The sequence below is a fragment of the Hakea prostrata genome, chromosome 4 (assembly GCF_041222555.1).
Source record: "Hakea prostrata isolate BN-2017 chromosome 4, UWA_Hpros_2, whole genome shotgun sequence".
Taxonomy (NCBI): Eukaryota; Viridiplantae; Streptophyta; class Magnoliopsida; order Proteales; family Proteaceae; genus Hakea; species Hakea prostrata.
This window is the reverse complement of record NC_142603.1, coordinates 47,714,788-47,734,044: the sequence shown is the minus strand read 5'-3', so window position 1 is coordinate 47,734,044 and position 19,257 is coordinate 47,714,788. Positions and strand designations below refer to the sequence as shown.

Here is a 19,257-nt window from a genome sequence, read left to right as displayed (position 1 = left end):
AGTCCACTTTATGCCTCTTAATCTTTATTGAGTGTGGTTGGTCTCATTTCATCCATTTGAGACCGATCGAACCTCTTTAAGATGCCCGCTTGTGACTCTTTAAGAGCCAAATTGGAGCTTTTGTATTGAGGACTAATTGAAAGGATTGAAATGTGTTTTTGGAACAATACTATCTCCCATTGAAGTCCCAAAAATCCCCAGTTGAGTTAATTTCGAATTGAGCTTGAAATCGAGCACTTTTGGTCATAGCCCTAAGGGGGGCGGTCGACCGGCCCTAGCAGGCTTATCTTGCTACCCCCTTGTCTAGGTGTGCATTTTGGTTTGTTTAATGCTTGGTTGATTCTCGATTAAAAACCTAACCTAGCCTTTATGTTTCTAGGGTTATTCTAATTTGCTCACACTCTCAAATTGTGGAATTCTTGGACATTTGGAGGTCTTTATTATCATTGACAAGTAGGGGATGCATTTTTATATATCTTGTAGTTAATTTGATTTTTATTGCTTATTATTATATCGTGAGGAGAGACATTATCATACAATATGTATTTAATTTGATTCTACTTTTCATTATTACAAATGTCAAATATTCTTTCATGAATTGCGTAAGACTTTGCACGGATGAAAGGTAACTTGGTATTTATGTTTAGAATTGCGTGAGACTTTGCATGGATGAAAGATAATTTGGTGTTTATGTTTATACTACTATTCATTAATGTTTAAGTTTATGTTACTATTTAATCATTCGAATGATGGATGTGAATGTGATTGTGTTGAAAGTTTGGTGGTAAAATACTACCTATATATGTACTTATACCAACTCGGGGTTGTGGGTTCACCCTAGGGGTGTCAATTTGCAGCTTGGACCATTAAAACCGAACCGCACCTACCCATTATAGCCCGAACCGAATCTCAATGGGTTGTGTTTGGGTTGAGGGTGGCAAAGCACACACCAGCCCGAACCCAAACTGCTACCTGTTATAACTTGTTTTATGGTTTTACATTAAACATTGCTTGAATTATCACATTACTACTAGGTAGTTGGTATGAACTATTAGAAAATTTGAACAAAAATTCAAGATCACATAGTCATTCTCTTACTTGTAAGGGACAATTAGAAGGATTAAGTATGAATGCCCAATTAAATGTACCAAGTTTGTTTAAATTAAGTAAATATTTATCCAATCCATAGGTATTTCTTTTTCATATCAAACTAAATACCAACCCAAAAAAGAGATGAATTTTATAGAAAGGCAAAAAAAAACCAACACTCTCACAAAACAAGAACCCAATTTCAAGACAATCAATCATAGCACAAGTTGGAATTTAAAAGAGTTTTTGGTTTGAAGATTTGTTTCAGAAGGACTATCCAGTGGAGCTTAAGGAATGAGCTTGTGGTTTCTATGTTACTACTTACTATATGGGTTCTAGATTTATATAAAGTGGCTGGGATTTCTACATGTGAAATGACTTTTCATTTTTAATGAAACTTGACCAATAACAATTTTGCTTCCCATGGAATTGGCTCTAGTTTAAGATGATCAACTATTTCTTCTTGTTCTTTTTCTTGCATACAATAAATTGTTAGCCCAAACCGTTAATTAACCCGAACACAAACCGCACCAAATTGATATCGGCTTGAAATCGTTATTTTACAAATGGTTTGTGTTTGGGCTGGGTGTTTTGAGCCCCAAACCACATCATTGACATCCCTAGTTCACCCATTACCCCTAGTGCCTGTGCATCTATGTACACTAGGTGCATGGTGGTTAAGTATCTAGATGTGTTTGACTAGTAAACTTAATTGAGTGCTACTACCCTTTCGGCAGGAGTATTAAAGCCGAGTGACCCGTGATGGTAGTGGCTGGGTCCTATGAGCATCATATAGGCCTACTATTATCATGTAGTGATCGGGTTGCATATGTTAGGGTTGGGCTCATGGGGGGGGTCCAAAAGACTGCTTAAATATTGTGAGGAGATATAAGAGGCATCCACCCCAACATATGTGGATGACCATAGGGTTAAGGAATGGTAGTCCAAAAGATGGTTTGAGTGATGTGAAGAATAACAATCCTCAGTGGGAAAGATACGTGAACCAAAAGAGCACTAGGCATGAGGGAAAATATCCAGAAACACATGTAGCACGAGACGTAGTTGACTTTGCCTTTGGGCTAAACTTATCATTGACACGCGCCAGTCCTCAGACCAATGGTTGGTGAGAGAGTGGTGATCTAAACCCCAACCACGATATGATGTGACCTGACCCAATTGCCTCAGAGAACCCAAAAGACATGCTTGAGTGCCATGAGGGAGAGTGACGAGATCCCTCAGAAGAGGTTGGTGTTGTAACTCAATGCATGTCAACCATAGGACTAGATTCGTTACAGTCTAGGATCATACTCGTGTCATCATCATTCATTATTTCATTAAAATTATATTGTATATTAATACATGTGATTATTATGCGATGTGCGTTATGTTGACCTCACTGAGTTCTGTGCAACTCATCCTTTTATATGTATTTTCTTTTAAATTCTATTGCAGATTATGAGGACTCCTTTTATCTAGAGGGTTCGCCATTGGCTGAGTCCTATGAGGGACCAACGGGAGATGACACACATGTACATGGAAAGTCGTGTTCTTGTTCGGACTGTACCTAAGGAGTCCAGCCCTTCTGAGACTATGGAGATATTACAGAAGAAGGTAGTTGTTGTGGTTGCTATCACTTGTGTTCTTTATTTATTTATTAGGATGAGGTGCTACCTAGATTCTTAATCCTCTTTGAAAACATTTAGACTTTTGTTGTTAAACAATCTTTATTATTTTAAACTCTTATTATAATTTTGACTAACTTTGAGATATGGTCTGAGAATAATTGTAAAAGCTTTTGATACCTTATTTCTCTTCTTTCTCTTGGATTATGCTATGTTGTTTTATATTGTTATGGATTGACTATGAACCTGATTCTGTAGAGTTATTACCCCCACAGGTATTTAGGTGAGTCTGGATCTGGCTGGGTGAGGTGTGACATAAATTCATGGTAAATCAGGGTTAACCCGAACCTACTTGACCCTATCAGAACAAATTAAGGTAGGTTGAGCTTAGATGACCTTAGTAGGCTAGGGTTTAGGTTAGGGATTTTTAAGCCCTAGTGGGATTGTATAGGGTTTGGGCTTAGGTTTAGGTTTAGGTCCATAAGATAGGTTAAGAGGTTTAGGCCAGCCCATCCTAACTTGATCTATCGAGGCGTTATAAGTTATCGTGATAAAAGGTGAGCATATATTAGAACAAGTGTCAATTCCAATTTTAGTGAGGGAGTTTGAAGCTTCAAATTGCACTTTCCCTTTCGTTTTGTGAGGGAGTTTAGTTTGATTAGTTTTTGTTTTTTATTTGTTGGTAACTATATTTTGGGAGATCGGATTGAAGAAATAAATCTAAAAAGACATGATGAGCACATTTATGTGTAAAATCTTAAGGCATAAAACGTGCATTTTACAAAGTTAGAGTGGAGCTACTTTGGGTTTTATGTTGTTTTTGCAGATTTTAGAACTTTTCAAGATTTAAACAAATATTTGGAGTTTTGGGTATAAGCATGTAATTTTATATGTCAAGAGGTCCGTTCAAATTCTCAAGTACGAAAATGGGCCTGATTTGAAATATGATGGGCTAAAGATACGTTTATGGGCCAACGCCAAAATATCTTATAAATAAATAAGTCAAATTTAGGTTAGGATTTTTATTTCCCTGATTGTTTTTTCTCTCTCTTCCCACTTTCTAATATATATTTTTCTTATTTCCTTAATAACCAACCCACCTATATTTTCGTTAACAAAATATATGTATTTTAATTTTATATTTTCTTTCTCTTCTCTTCACTTTCTTCTCCATGTGAATTTCAAAATATGTTAGGTTTTTTATTAAAAATCTATATTAAGTTTCAAAATTAGTTTTTTGCATTTCTTTTATTTAATTATTTTGTTAGTTTGTGGGACCCATGAGGTAAGGGTGGTAATGAGGCATCATGAGTAAAGGAGGCCCTTCATGACCTTGATTATGAGGCTCTTCATGGCATTGGTGATGGGTCTTAAAGGTCTTGATCATGGTGATGAGGTGGGTTTACTTGAATGATGGAATTTACTCAAATTCTAACTCTTGGCCTTCATTTCTCATTTCAATTTCATGACCATTCATGGCCACTACCATGAGTGAGGTTAAGGTCTTTGAATGGATTAAATCCAATTCATTCCAAAGAAGTGAATATGAGAGTTACTTCTCCAAGTAGTGGGGAAGTTAGGTTAAGGTGGTTTATTCTCATTAGTGGAAGAGGGACAAACCATTGATTCTCCAATTCATTGCCTTAAGAATCCTAAGGAGTGTAAGGTGAGGTTTGAGCCTATATAAACTCAACCTTTCCTTGCATGTGGTGTGCAATTGAGATACTCCTCACTCTCACATTATTTGTATTACAAAGTTAATTTATTTCTTTGAATTTGTCTAAGTGTTGTGCTCTAGCTTTTGGCTCCTTTAAGGGACTAGAAGAACTACCTCATCTTCTAGTTGGAGGTTGCTTTATCTTGGAGGTGTTGGTGCGAAGAACCCTTGGTAGTAAGGTGCATCAATTACCTTAAAGACAACACTCAAAGTGTGACTCAACCTCATTGATCAGTGGTTCGTTCGGTTGCAACTTCAAGCTTTTCAGATTGGCTAAAGATCTTCATCTCTCAATTGTATTGCAATTTCATTTTTGTGTGTTTGAAGAATTTGTAATACAATTACCCCAACAAAATATGATTTTTACTCTCTCTCTCTCCCCCCTCATTCACTCTCTCTCTCTCTCTCTCTCTCTCTCTCTCTCTCTCTCTCTCTCTATTCCTTAGACTTACTAACGAATTTAGGTCTTTATTTATTTATTTTTATTTCACTATTCTTTATTCCCTATTATTATTATTATTGTTGTTATTATTGTTATTATTATTATTATTATTATTATTATTATTATTATTATTATTATTATTATTATTATTATTATTGTTGTTATTGTTATTTATTTATTTCCTTATTTGTAAATCATTCATCATTTCCTATAAATATACCCTCTCTTATTTTCTCTTTAGTTTATTTAAGTCTTGCACCTTCTTTTCTCTTTAGCTTGTTCTAAGTTTTCTCTAGTTCTTTGGTTACTTTGTGGGTTCTAGTTTCTAGATTGAATGTTTAGGTTCAATTTTTCTATGTAATGTAAGGAATATTAGAATTGTTTAGTTTATTTTATGCAAGTGTATTTCTTTTCTTTTGAGCAATGTAATTTCAATTCCAATTTCGAGTTTCAATTTTCAAAAAAATTATTTTTTCTCTGGATCTAACAATTGCATATTTGAATAATTCCAGAACTGGTTGTTAGGGTTGGTTGATATTCGAATCCATTGTTCAAGGATTATTTTTGCTATTCAAGATTCAAAGATACAAATAAGTAGCTTTCGTCAATAATCTTCTCTCCCACTTTCGTTCTTACTTCTGTCTACCCCTCCATATTCTTAACTTAGGATTTATTTTCAGTATTTATTTATTGTTTTCCTTTTCCCCTGAGTTCTTGATCAAAGATGCCTACAATCGACTCTCCTTAATTAAGATTTCCCTTTTCATTTTATTGCGTTGTTATTTTTTTTTTATTTTTTGGTTTGCCAACCCCGGTTTGTAAACCAATGGTTCGACTCGCGTCGCACACCTGGCTGTGATGGGTGAGTCTACCAAGCTGCTTACCACTTGGACCAACCCCGTTGGTATTGCTTTGTTATTTACTTTATGCATTTTTTTACTGCATTTTATTTATGTATTTTTTTATTAGATGATAAATGATTATATTTTGTTTGCTTTATTTTTTGTCTCAATTCGATTGCATTCGATGTATGGAGTAGGACCGCTCGTTTAGTTTAATTAATTAGTTAACAAATTTGAATCATTGCACTCTCGCATTATTATTAAGAGGTTAAATTCTAAGTGGCATATCTCTTTGAGATCGACCAGTTAGCTATACAATACTGTATACTTGCGGTTATTTTTATTTTACAAACAAAACACATGGGTATTTTGGTTATAAAAATACTAAACTAATAGAAACCATTTAGTTACTAATTGAATGTAATTAATTGGTCTTTTTTGAATATCTCAATGGAGGCAAATGCAAAAGATCACTTTCTTTTGGACTAAAAGTAAGTTACCTAACATGAGCTCAAACATCGGGGATCCAAATAAAAATCAGCCAATTAAATCATTTCATTGTTAAACTTACTTTCGAAATATAATATTTTTACAATTTATTTTATAATATTTACCAATATTTCATAGTGAACCTTTTCCAACTAACTTTACCTTTTATTTTTAGAATACTTTTAATATAATTCACTTCTTAATTTAATAAATCATGCCATTTTCATTGGTTATCATTATTTATGTGAAATTTGTGTTTCAACTAATTAGTTAGATGATAGATACTTGTAGAGTTTTGCTATAAGAAAATGGGGTCATCCTTTTCGTTCATTCTTATAAGATAATGTTGAATTTTTTTTGTATAATGATTTTTTACCGTAGAGTAAGGTTAATGTTTTTTTTTTTTTTTTTGGTAAACAGTAAGGTTAATGTTGCGAACAAGCAATTGAGATAGACTAGATTGTCTATCTTTATAAGACCTTCTACCACTATGGTAGCTATTTCTAGGATTGTCAATGATAAGGAGGGCTACGTCGGGGACTATAACCCCTGCTAGAACTTCAATTCTTCCCATTTTCTGTGATCCGTTGTGTTTGCAGCTTCGTAATAGTCTTGATTGCAAACCTAGAATACCCAAAAGGATTTTGAGATTCCTTAATCCTTAGAAAACAAAGAATGACGGAAAAGAGTAGAGGACAAAAGATTTGAAAGCTTACCACCAGCTTGCATAAAATTAGGGTTCACAGAACACAGATGAATGATTGATTTTGTTTTTGGTAATCAAACTTTCAATTAGAAGAGCGGCAAGGAAAAGCCGAGGCATCCTGATTACAAACTTCAAGAAGCCAAAGAATGGAATTAGGCCATACAGTCCTACTTGCCATAGACTGGGCCTTCCTAGCTAGATCATCGGCTACAGTATTAGCCCATCTAGAAACAAAACGAACCGACCACGAAGGTTCGAGCTCTAAAACCCGACGAATATCCTCAACCACCCGAAGGGCATCCAATTGAACCGGAAGAAAAGGATCATCAAAGTAGTGAATCATCAATGATTGATTTTTGGATTCCACATAAAGTAGGAATTAAACAAACGAATAATTTAGATTTATTATATGATTTTTTAGAAAACAATGCAGTTTATAGGGCAGTGCTATTCTTCATGTCACTGGGTATACCCTGTCCCAAACTAACGGTTCTGTCCTGTAGTCCTATGGTCTTTTTTTCTTTTTTGGTTACTCTCCTGTGGTATCAGTTTTTTTTCCAGGAACAAAAGTTTTAAAACAAGGATTCCTTGAGAAAAGCGGAAAAGAAAAGAACATAAATGAAAAAATATATATAAAAGAAAAAAACATAACCCCAAGAACTAAATGCAGGCTTCCACCAATTACAAAGATGAAGTATTAGGATACGGTTATTCGATCCAAGCTCAAAGCTTTCTATCTCCATTTCGATTTTGCTCCCGCATGTTTTGTTAATTTTGACGGTATCCCAAAATTCAATGTATTGATTAGACTCTTAATCCTTCCCCTTTTCATACCTAGGTAAGATTTGGGGACCAAACCGATTTTAGTTTGTATAGAAAACGGAAGCCTCTGTTCTAGCTACTGTGTTTTGTAGTCCAAATTAGTTGTTACGAAGAGGATATCATCATTTACTGGAATTGGTTTTGTGACTTCATTCTGAGTAAGGAATCGCATTGATGAATTTTTGCTCATCATATCGCACATTTGGCAGTTGTATTGGGTTTGGCTTTTTTCTTCATCAAATGGGTGTGAAATGTTCATAAATAAGAGTCCTCAACTGGATTTTCTTTGCTGAAAGACAACGGCAATGGCGATCAAGTGGTTGCACTGACAAAGCGGGCTCGTCATGAGGAATTTCGTCCTTGGTTTTGTATTGCCTTTGCTGCTTTTAACAGGTATGCCATTTTTTCCTTATGAACAACATAGACTCTCTGCAATAATTGTTTGTTAATTCCTTAAAGGTTGTGCTTAATCAACCGGTTTTAAGAAATCATATAAGAGATTAATTTCGAGTTAAACTATGTGCAGCCTTTTTTACAACTTTCCAGGTGCCAATATTTTTATGTTTGGCTGTATTCGTTTATTTGAATTGGATTAACTCTAATGTAGATGAGGTTTTGAGTAGGGATTAAGTAGATTAAGGCTGTGATGGTGAGGATCTTAGTATTCGTATTAGTACAATTATGATTTGTAGGGACGCAAGGAGTTGTTGCATAACAATTCCAGTTGTCTTTGGGCAGTTTTGAAACAGTTCTTGTCTTCATTAGCAAAAAAGTTGAAGTGGCGAATATCTTCAAGCTTTGGGAAATTTTATATTGAGGAAAGGGTTACCATGAAATGTTGTTGGTGAAGACAAATTTTAAATGTTCTGGATCCTGATTCTGGGCCTAGACTTCCCAGGTTGCCGAGAAACAGCATTCACTATTCTTGGGTAGGCGTGGGTTGTGTTCAGAATTTCAAACACTTAGGAACAACTGGTTGTAGCCCAAAACTTTTTGGAGGTGTTATTTGATCTTTTGTGGGTGTTCCTTGGGGCAGGGCATTTTGATAATTTTCTTGAATAAGGCTTTTCATCTGTTTTTATCACAAATGCTCTCTCAAATGAGAATTAGCTAGAAAACTAATTAGGGCTACAATCTCTATTTCTTCTTCATTTCACTATGAACCATCATGATGCTTGGTCGTGGATGTAGCCTTTGGGTGAATTGTGTAAATAGATGCCGTCTTGTGCATGTGTTTTCTCTATTTTTGTATTTTTATTGTATATCTTTTTTTTGGGTGAATAAATAATATATTAAAGACAACAAGAAGATACAAAGGAGGAGGGGGGACCGATCAAGAAGAGGATTGGAAGGCAGTGGAGAGTCCCTAGGATCTAACAATAAGCCTAGTCCTTGGGGAATATGCTACTGGGGGTGGGGAAGAGACAATAGCCTCAAAGAAACATCGAAACAAATGGCCTTCCAAATCAAGTGTAAGAGGCGAGATTTGGATGTCCATCTCTTGAGGTTGCGCTTCCACCATAAGTGGTGGATGGTGGCTCCAAAGACTAGCTTACCTATTTGGTTGCAAATAGAGGAGCCCGAAAAGATTCTCAAGATCCAACTCCAATCACTAGCAAAACCATGAGTTCACTTGACCAAGGCCAAATAGAGGAGATGGCTAAAGACCAAAGCGAGCAGGGGAAAGGGCAAGAGAAAAAAAGATGACTAAGTTCTTTGAATCTTTCCTATAGAATATGCAGGTAGGGTCAACCAAAATGTGGCGGCTAATGAGGAAGGTTTGGGTGGGGAGAGCTAAGTTGAGGGCTCTTTAAAGGGTGAGGGAATGGCGGGGGATGTGGCCTTTGAACCAGACTAAAGGGGCCTAGGGGACACGAGGAGATGGGGAACGGATGAGGTTCCAAGTGAAGAGATAGTGAAGGATTTGGAGGGGGAAGGAAGCCATGTGGTGAGGTCAGAAGAAGAGGAGGGATAGAGAGGGGGGGGGGGTAGGGAATCCTAGACATGCATGTCATTAGGGTGGGGGGAGGGGGACCAAGAGCCATTAAAGATGAAGGGGGATAGGGTGGCGTCACGAGGAATGCATGTATTATAGATCGAGCGAGGACCGAGAAGAGAGTACAAAATGCCACAACGGATGCCACGAATCAAGCCAGAAAGAGGTAGAGGACCTAAAAGATACTAGTATGGAGATAGCTGGCAAGGCCCTAGGACGGAGGAGGAGTTTTCTCCATATTCAAGAAGGGTTAGAGGGGATAGGGGTGGTCCAGATGGAGTTCCATTTAAGAAGATAGGTGTAGACCCAGGAAACCCAGATGGAGTCTTGTTTTGAGGCAATTTTCGAAATGAGTTTTAGAAGGCAGGCTACATTGACATCCATGATGCGGTGGATGCCAAGGCCTCCTTCAGAGGTTGGCCGATAGGTATCGGACCAACTGATACAGTGGAGGAAGTGGGAGGACTCTTGGCCTTTCCAGAGGAAGGTGCGGAAGAGGGATTCCATGGAGTGGATAGAGGATTAGGAAGGGAGAAAATTCCACACTAGTAGAGATAGGAGGAATGAAGAACCGATCGAATAAGCACCACCCTATCTGCAAAGGAGAGAAGCTTTCCTTTCAGAGTTGGAGCTTTTTCTTGATGTGGTCTAGCATCGGGGAGCAATGGTGGCGGGTGAGCCTACCAGGGATGAGAGGGAGACCAAGATAGGTAACAGGGAAGGACCCAAGCTTTAAGCCAGAGAGTTGGAGAAGGGAGGAGCGAATGGAATTGGAGACACCCGTGAGAAAAATGGTAGATTTCTCAAGGTTGACTCGAAGACCGGAGAGGGACTTGAAGGAAGAGAGGGAGGAGAGGATAGAGGAGATAGAGGAGTGGTCAGCCTTTGAGAAGATCATAAGATCATCAACAAAGGTAAGGTGGGAAAGCTTAAGGGCTTTACACTTGGGGATGGGAGAGATTAGGAGTTGATCAGTTTTGGCTTGAAGGAGGCGGGATAGGACTTCTAGAGCTAAGGAGAAGAGGTAGGGGAAGAGAGGGCAACCTTGGTGGATTCCCACCTTGGAAGGAAAGAAGCTGGCCGAGAAGCCATTAGTGATGATAGAGAAAATAGGGGTGGAGATGCAGATTTCGATCCAATGGATGAAAGGGGGAGGGTAGCCCATGTAGGACCTCGCTGATGAAGTCCCAGCGGATAAAATCGAAGGTTTTGTGAAGGTCGCCTTTAGGAGGGCCGTAGGGGAGTGAGAAGCACGGTCAAAACCTCTAACCATTTTCGCACAAAGGAGAATGTTATCCGAGATACTACGGCCAAATATGAAAGCAGATTGGTTAGTGCTAACCAGTGATGACATGATTGGTTTGACCCGGTTAGCGAGGATCTTGGAGATGAATTTGTATAGAAGATTGCAAAGGGAGATAGGGCAAAAATCAGAGAGGGAGGAAGCTCCAAGTTTTTTGGGAATCAAGTAGATGAAAGTTTGGTTAATGGAAGAGAGCTGGGAAGGGTTAAAGAAAAAGCTAATGGCCTTGACCAAGTCCTCCACAATGAAGTCCCAAGTGGCAAAGAAGAAGCCTATACTAAATCCATCAAGGCCAGGGGCACGGTTGGCTTTGTGGGATCGAATAGCTGAGATGATTTGCTCAGAAGAGAGAATGCGGGAAAGGATCCATGAAGAGAGGGGTCAACAAATTTGTTGAGGATGGAAGGGGGAAGGGGGGGCGACGCAGGAGGGGAGAGGGGGGAGAGAGAAGATTGGAGAAGAAAGAAATGACTTTGGATTTGATACTAGCGGGGTCGCTAATCCAAGAGCCACTACAAGTAAGCAAACAAGGAAAGGAGTTGAAGTTGCGGTGAGCTTTGAATGATCGGTGAAAGTAGGCTATGTTGGAGTCACCTAGCTCAAGCCACTTGATGTGGGATTTTTGCCGAAAGAAGCTTTCCTTTTGAGAAAAAATGGAGGAAAGCTCAAGGGAGAGGGAGTGTTCTTGCTCAGCCAGCGAAGGGTTGAGGGTATCGTTTTGGAGGAGGGATTGGATCCTAGAAAGCTCAGAGCGACAAGTAGAGTCTCTAGAGGAAATATTCCAACAGAGGAGGAATTCCAAGATCGAAGAGCAGATTTAGTATTTCTTAGCTTACGAGCAAAGGCAATAAGGGGAAGAGAGTGGCAATGGACTGGTTGGAGCCAAGCTACTGGATAGTAGTGAGGAAGGAGGCTTTAGAGGTCCACATGTCAAAGAATTTAAAGGGCTTGGGGCCAAAGGAAGGGGGGGGGTCAAGGATATGAAGGTGGCAAGGGGAATGGTCCGACAGAGTCGGGGGATCAAAGAAAGCCGGGGAAGAGGGGAAGCAAGCAAGCCAGGAATCATTAGCCATGAAGTGGTCCAACTTAAAGGTGATGCTCGCATCGCCGATCCTACGATTTTGCCAAGTAAGGAGATGGCCAAACCAATGAAGATCAAAGAGGCCCACATCATCAATACAAGAGTTGAAAGCTTCAATGGCCATTGGGTCCGGAACTCAACCACCGACTCTCTTATGCGAGAAACGAACGGAGTTGAAGTCCCCAACAATGCCCCAGGGGAGTCCGGCAGTAGTAGAGGAGATGGAGCAGATGTTGTCCCTAAGAGGGGCACAGTCCGGAGCATGGTTGAATCCATAGATGATGGTAAGAAAGAAGGGGGGCAATGGGCGGAGAGAGGCTAAGATGCATGAATTGGGGAGAAGAAGAGAAGAGAGAGACAAGGAATTTGGATGGGTCCTATAGAATCCAAATACAACCATTAGGGGAGAGGTTGGAATTGGAGAGAAAAGGACCAAGAGGGGGTGATCGATCGGGGAATCCGACGGGCATTATCGCTTTGAACATTGGGTCTCGAGGAGGGCACAAAAGGGGGCTTTTGAAGTGCGAAGAGTATTTTTGACTTTAGCATGAAATTCGTAATTCATGGATTATAGGATCAAACTGCGTAAGTCTTTGGTTTGTGCATGTTCAAATATTACTTGATCGAAGTCACTTTTGGTTCGTACTTGCCAACAAATTTCATGAGTCAGGTTACCTACATCTCTTCCTTGTGATGGTTGTTGGCTTGTCACAAAGGCATCCTTTATTGATCAGGTTTTCCTAGGGCCTGTTCACCTTTCATTGTCTTCCTTCACATTCTTTTGGTGAGGTGGTGGTTGTACATGATACACAAGGATTTTATTTTTCTGTTTAGGTTATGTGATATGTGCTGGGGTGGTCAAGGCTTTTAAGCTTCTATGTCGTCCAGTAGGCAAAGTTTAAGATTGGAGAAGAAGCTTGGGAATATCTATCTCTTTAGTGTAGAGCTGTGTCTCAGGTAACCTAAGTCCAGAAAAGATCACAAATATAACCCAAAACAATCACTGTTCTCAGACTTAATACTGGTATATGTGGTTGTACCAAAACAGGTTGTAGCAATGAATTATAATATTGTTTTTCCCCCTAACAATACCCGCTATAGATATTTAATAAACCCATCTAATAATCAATCAACAAAAGCTAACAAATATCTATTGCAGGAGACACTTAGGGCTCTAGAGCGTGAGAATGAACTGCTTATAGAAAGCACAGCAACAGCGAATGAAAGTGGTTGAGCTTACTATTGAATAACAGCCTTGGTATATGGAATAAACTTTCCAAGTCTCAGGGCAAAGTGATGGCCCAATTCTTAGATCTCACTCTTCTTGAATTAGGGTTCAATGGGGGGAGATTTCTGCTACTGACCAAAACTGATTTCAGAACACCTTCAAATCACCACTGAGTGGAGGTCTTTAGATGGGGAAATGAGAATGGAATCTCTAAAGATCAGTTCCCAGCAGTTCACTGATTGAGGTCCACAATTCTAAAGGCTTCCACAAGAAACCCTCAAGAATGGGAGCTCCAGATGATTGACCGAATCCTTTGATCAACAAGAATGGTGCAGCAACAATGTATTAATTAATGAAGCTATCAGTGATGATGCAGCAACTTCATAAAGACCCTAGATTGAAGAGGTTCAACTAGGGCAGCTTTCTTGGATCCCAAATCAAAAGTAAGGGATTAAGGTTATATGATCTTAGGATAGTTGATTGGGATACATATGACATAGGTTATGGTTGTTGGATAGCTTTGGAGAGATTTAGAGTAATGAGTCGTATGCATGGATGGGGCAGGTTATTGTTATTGGAACTTGGAGAGAACGTAGGTAATGATATATGGGGATGAGCCTAAAGTTTGTGACCATTCTAATGGTTAGATTGGTGTGCATCTAAATTGGAAGATTGGGTCTCTGGGGAGTATGAAAATTCAAGAAAGGGTTTAAAACCTTGGACTTTAGATGGTATGTTCTCTTGATTGGAAGAAGCCGAATGGTGATATGTATAGGCTGTGGATGGATTTCTAATGGACTCTAGTGGAATTTGGTTTAATGGCTAAGTTCTAAGGAAAACGAAAATAGAAAGGGAAAAAGGATAATTGGAGATTGGGAATTAGAAGACCAGAAGAAGAGCTCGCTGTTGTAGAAGAACAGCCCTTGGAATGCTTGAATTGATTCTTGAACTTGCAGAATCTTCAATAATTTTGAAGCTTGTTAATTGGAGATTGAATGAGACAGCTTAGGGGATTCTTAGGGGGGAAAAGGGAATTAGTAAGACACAGCTTAGGGGAATCTTAGGGGGGAAAAGGGAATTAGTAAGACTTACTCATAAAGCTAGAATGCTCAAAATAAACTTCCATCAATCGAATTGTAGGTTCAATTGAGTACTATATAGTGTCACACATAAAACTTAGACTAGAGTTAGGACTAAATAGAAAATAGAACTAAAATAGAAACTAGAGTACTACTCATGGTTACTGTTTGTGCAAACAGTGACTTCAGCTTTCCTATTGGAATTGCAACTTCAGGTAATACTTAAATAAAACAATTTATAGCTTAAATAATATTCAAAATAACCTAAACCTAAACCTATGATATTAGTTGCTGGAGTGGGGGGGGGGGGGGGGGTGTAGGGGGTGTGTAGGGAGGAAGCCGTACACCTGAGGCTGTTTTCAGGCAGCCAGACTGCATCAGGTCTTGATTGTACTCAGTCTGAGACATGTCACTAAGTTCTCTCACCTCACTTCCTCTTGAAGATTCTATTTACGAGAAGCAAGCATTTTTTCTCCAGTTAATCATTGTGGAGGTTCTTAGTTTCTCAATTACATATAGCAATAAAGTTTCCTAAAGTATAACTAAGAAAGAAAGTAAAAAGGGAAGAAACTAGAATTCTTTTACAAGAGGGGCAAATTTGGAGTTGGTTGGACTGTACAATAAAAGCTTCTTAGTGCAATCATTTTGGCCTGGACTGCTCCTATTTTTTTTTTTTTTGGGGGGGGGGGGGGGGTTGGTTCACACTGACATATGGAACATTTAATTCTGATGGCTATATTGTGGTTGGCTACATGAAATTCATTACTGTAATCTCTTTACATTGAAATTAGTTCGTTACCAGATTCCGACATTTCACTTTTCATCCAACCAGGCTTATGTTATTGACATCTTGTCTCAATACCATCTATTATAGTATTTGCCTTTTCGCTAGCAATTTCTCTACTAGCTTTACATCCTTTTAATTTCTTTATTTATTATTTATATAGTTACGATTATGGTAGGCTCAGTCAATTCAAAATGCCTGGAATTTATAGTGATTAGCACTTTACAATTACAATTATATATGTGATCACCAGCATCTTTCATATCTGGATTTGTTTTTTAATTATTTTTGATAGATAAAACCTTTTAAGCTGTCCAGCTCTAAAGTGATTATAAATTTTCATTGTATGATCTATTATCTGTATCTTTCATTTCACGTAGTTTTTATTGTTTTTTCTTTACTGTTTAATGCAGCTGGGCTACTCAATTGGAGTTTGATTTCTCTGGTTGATTTGTTGGCATTTCTTGTCATTCAGTTTAATGCTTCAAAAAGGGGTAAGCTGCTTGGACTCTCTCTCTCTCTTTTGTTTTTGTTTTTTCTTTCTTTGGGGTGGTGGGTGGTCAGGGGAAGGAGTTTCCCTGTTTACATGTCATAAATAAGGTACCTCCCACCTTTGGAAAACTGTTTGACCTCCACTTTTTGCAGTAACATTGGGGTGGTCCACTTGGTTAGTTGATTTCTGTTAAAGTGATGATGTGGATAGGTTATATTTCTCCAATAGAAAAAAGCATTCTTGAAATAGGGAAAACTTATCATCTACCCTTCTTTGCAAAACCTGAAACCAAGAGTTTGGATTCTCTCACTTTTAACGAAGACCTGGAGATCTTCACCCTCTAGCTTCAACCACCAACATGGCTCAATTTCAGCTGAAAACTAATTGCTTCATTAAATCCTCACCATTAACTAACTGGGTGTGAACCATCTATTCTCAAATTAAAAGAAACATAATGATTGTTTGTGGATTCGAGACCTTATTGAGTTAGGTTGGGTATCAAAAGGCACCAGCACAAGCTGCCACAGATAAAAGCTGTAAGAGGAGTTAATGAGCTCCACATTTTTTTTTGGATGAATGAGTAATTTCGTTAACCAAAGCCCCAAGGAGGGGAGGAAGAATATACAAGAGAGAGAAATAGAAAAAATACAAGGGGGAGAGAAAGCCCGGGGGGGGGGTTGTTACAATCTACTATTTGGCAAGTAAGAAGGGCCAAGACCCCAAGAAAGAACTATAGTCCTATTTTTAGGGATATTTAAAACAGGGGGTGGCGAAGAGACTGTAGTCGACCAGAGACCTCAAAATGGATGGCCTTCCAAATCATGTCAATGGATCTATATTTGGAAGTCCATTCCCCCTAAGATTCCGCTCCCACCAAATGTGAGAGATCAAAGCATTGAACCCCAATTGCCTACCAAGTCACAGATGGATACAATAACAATAATAGTAGCAACAAGCCTTGTCCTAACTAAATGGGGTTGGCTACATGGATTCTTGCCTTCCAATCAGCTCTATTTGAGGCCATACTAGATACAAAGCCTAAACTATGCGTATCCTTTCTCACCACTTCTTTTAAGGTTATCTTAGGTCTGCCCTTAGCTCTTTTGATTCCATCAATTTGGATTATATCACTTCTTCATACATGCACATTCATAGGCCTCTATTTAACATGGCTGTGCCACCTCAAACAACTTTCTCGTAGCTTATCACTTAAAGGAGCTAATTCTAGACCAACTCTAATATGATAATGTCTTATCGTATCCTTCCTAGTTTTGCCACTCATCCATCCTAGCGGCCTCATTTTTGCTAGAGTTTATCCATATGATTCCTTTTAATGATCCAACACTGCACCATACATCATAGTTGGTTGAACAATGGTCCTATAAAATTTTCCTTTAAGCTTTAAATGGATACGTTGATCACACAAGACCCTGGAGGCACCTCTCCACTTCCTTTACCTTATTTTATTCTTTGGGAAACACATCCTCTATATCACCTTTTTTATTTATGATTGAACGAAGGTATCTAAAACAACTGCTGTGAGGAATTTCCTTATCATCAAGTTTCACCACTTCATCGTCTGCCTCGATTATGACCAAAGTTACGAATTAGATATTCTGTCTTCTTTCTACTTAGTTTAAATCCTTTTGATCCCAAAGCTGCCCTCAATGATTCTAAGTTGGAGTTAATCCTTACTTGAGTCTCATTTATCAACACAATATCATCAGCAAAAAGCATACACACCAAGGAACCTTGTCTTGAATGTCTTTGGTTAATTCATCTGTTATAAGTGCAAATGAATATGGGCTTAAAGCTGATCCTTGATGTAGCCCAGCTGTAGTTGAGAATTTATTACTTTGTCCTCCCACTATTCTTACACTTGTCAATGAACCATAATATATATCCTTAACTATGTCTAGATATTTACTTACAACAATTCTTTTCTCTAGTACTTGCCAAATTAAAGCTCTAAGAACTATCATAAGTTTTTTCTAGGTCAATAAATACCATATGAAGGCCTTTTGTACACTCTTTATACCTTTCCATAAGTCTCCTTAGTGTCTTAAATGGGTTTCAATTACTCTCTCCCATAATTTTATAGTGTGACTCATCAGTTTAATGCCTTTGTAGTTATTACAACTTTGAACTTCTCCTTTATTTTTGTAGATTGGAACCACGATGCTTCTCCTCCATTCATCTAGTATTTTCCTTGTGCTCATAATTTTATTAAACAACTTAGTCAACCAAGCTAGCTCGTAGGTTCCAAAGTTCTTCTATATTTCTATTGGGATTTCATTAGGATCTTGTGTCTTGTCTATTTTCATCCTCTTTAGTGCTTCTTTTACTTTGAACATCGAAATTCTCTGTATATATGTTTGAAAATTGATGCTTTGGTGGATGGTGTAATCCTCTGAATCACCGATGCCTGAAATATGCTCGTTTTGTAGACTAGAAAAATTGACTTCCCATCTCTTATTAATGTCCTTAGCACGTACTAGTACTTTACTATTATTCACTTTTAATATGTCTAACATGATCAAGATATCTATTCTTCCTATATATTATTTTAACTATCTTATAAATAGATTTTTCCTTTTCCTTCATGCCCAACTTATTATATAATTTTTTATTCTCCTCCTTTGCTATTTCAGCAATTTTCTTAGCTTTACTTTTAACCAACCTATATCTTTGAAGATCCTCAACATCCTTTGTCCTTTGCTATGTCTTAGAACTAGCTTTCTTATTCTTAATGGTTGCTTGAAAATCCCATAGAGGACATAATCTCAAAGATGATGTCCCAACGGATGGAGTCAAAGGCTTTAAGGAGGTCAATTTTGAGGAGGGCAGCTGGGGAACCAGATGTGGTCAAAGCCTCTCACAATTTCGGCACAGAGGAGGATGTTATTAGCAATGCTCCTTCCTTCAATGAAAGCGGATTGGTTCTTACTGACAACAGAGGAGTATGTTATCTGCAATGTTCCTTCCTGCAATGAAGGTGGGTTGGTCCTCCACATTTTTCATATATCCTCTCTCTCCCTTTGAGTCTTATGGCCATACTAGAGCTTGCAACAAAAATGTGGATTAAAAAAAGGAAAAAAGAGACACCTAACCGAGATTCCATGAGACAGATTTAGCAGGAGATGATGACGACCTATTAGCTGATTCATTAGGAACAAGATCCAGGAAATTAGGATCATCAGTACAAGTAGCCTCAACGAAAATTGAAGGGCCTAGGCAACTGGAAGTGGCACTCAACTGCCTTTGCAGTCCATCTGATGGGGACAAATTGCCCATCTGTTGCCTACTTTGTTGCTTCAGTAGAAGATGAGGATGATTTGCTAGCCAATTCATTTGTAATGTGATCTAGGAAATTAGGATCATCAGCACAAGTCAATTCAAACTGGAGATTTAAGGCCAAGGTGAACTGGAATTAGCACTTAATTGCCTTGGCAATGCAGGTGATGGGAACAAACTTCCCATCCACTCCCCACCTTGATGCACTTGGTAATTTCCATCTGTAGTGAAACCCCCCCTCCTTTTTTCTTTTCTAGGAGAGACTCATAA

The 19,257-nt window shown here is 38.4% G+C and overlaps 1 protein-coding gene across 2 annotated transcripts in view; it reads left to right on the top strand.

Moving 5' to 3' along the window:
* The first annotated feature begins 7,567 nt into the window (after nt 1–7,567).
* Nucleotides 7,568–19,257, top strand: part of LOC149019218 (piezo-type mechanosensitive ion channel homolog) — a 113,373-nt gene continuing 101,683 nt past the window's right edge. For both annotated transcript variants that reach the window (XM_089153253.1, XM_089153252.1), the window contains exons 1-2: nt 7,568–8,122; nt 15,614–15,694. In XM_089153253.1, the coding sequence (XP_089009379.1) occupies nt 8,074–8,122; nt 15,614–15,694 (130 nt within the window). In that variant the 5' untranslated portion in view covers nt 7,568–8,073. The remainder of the gene's footprint in view (nt 8,123–15,613; nt 15,695–19,257) is intronic.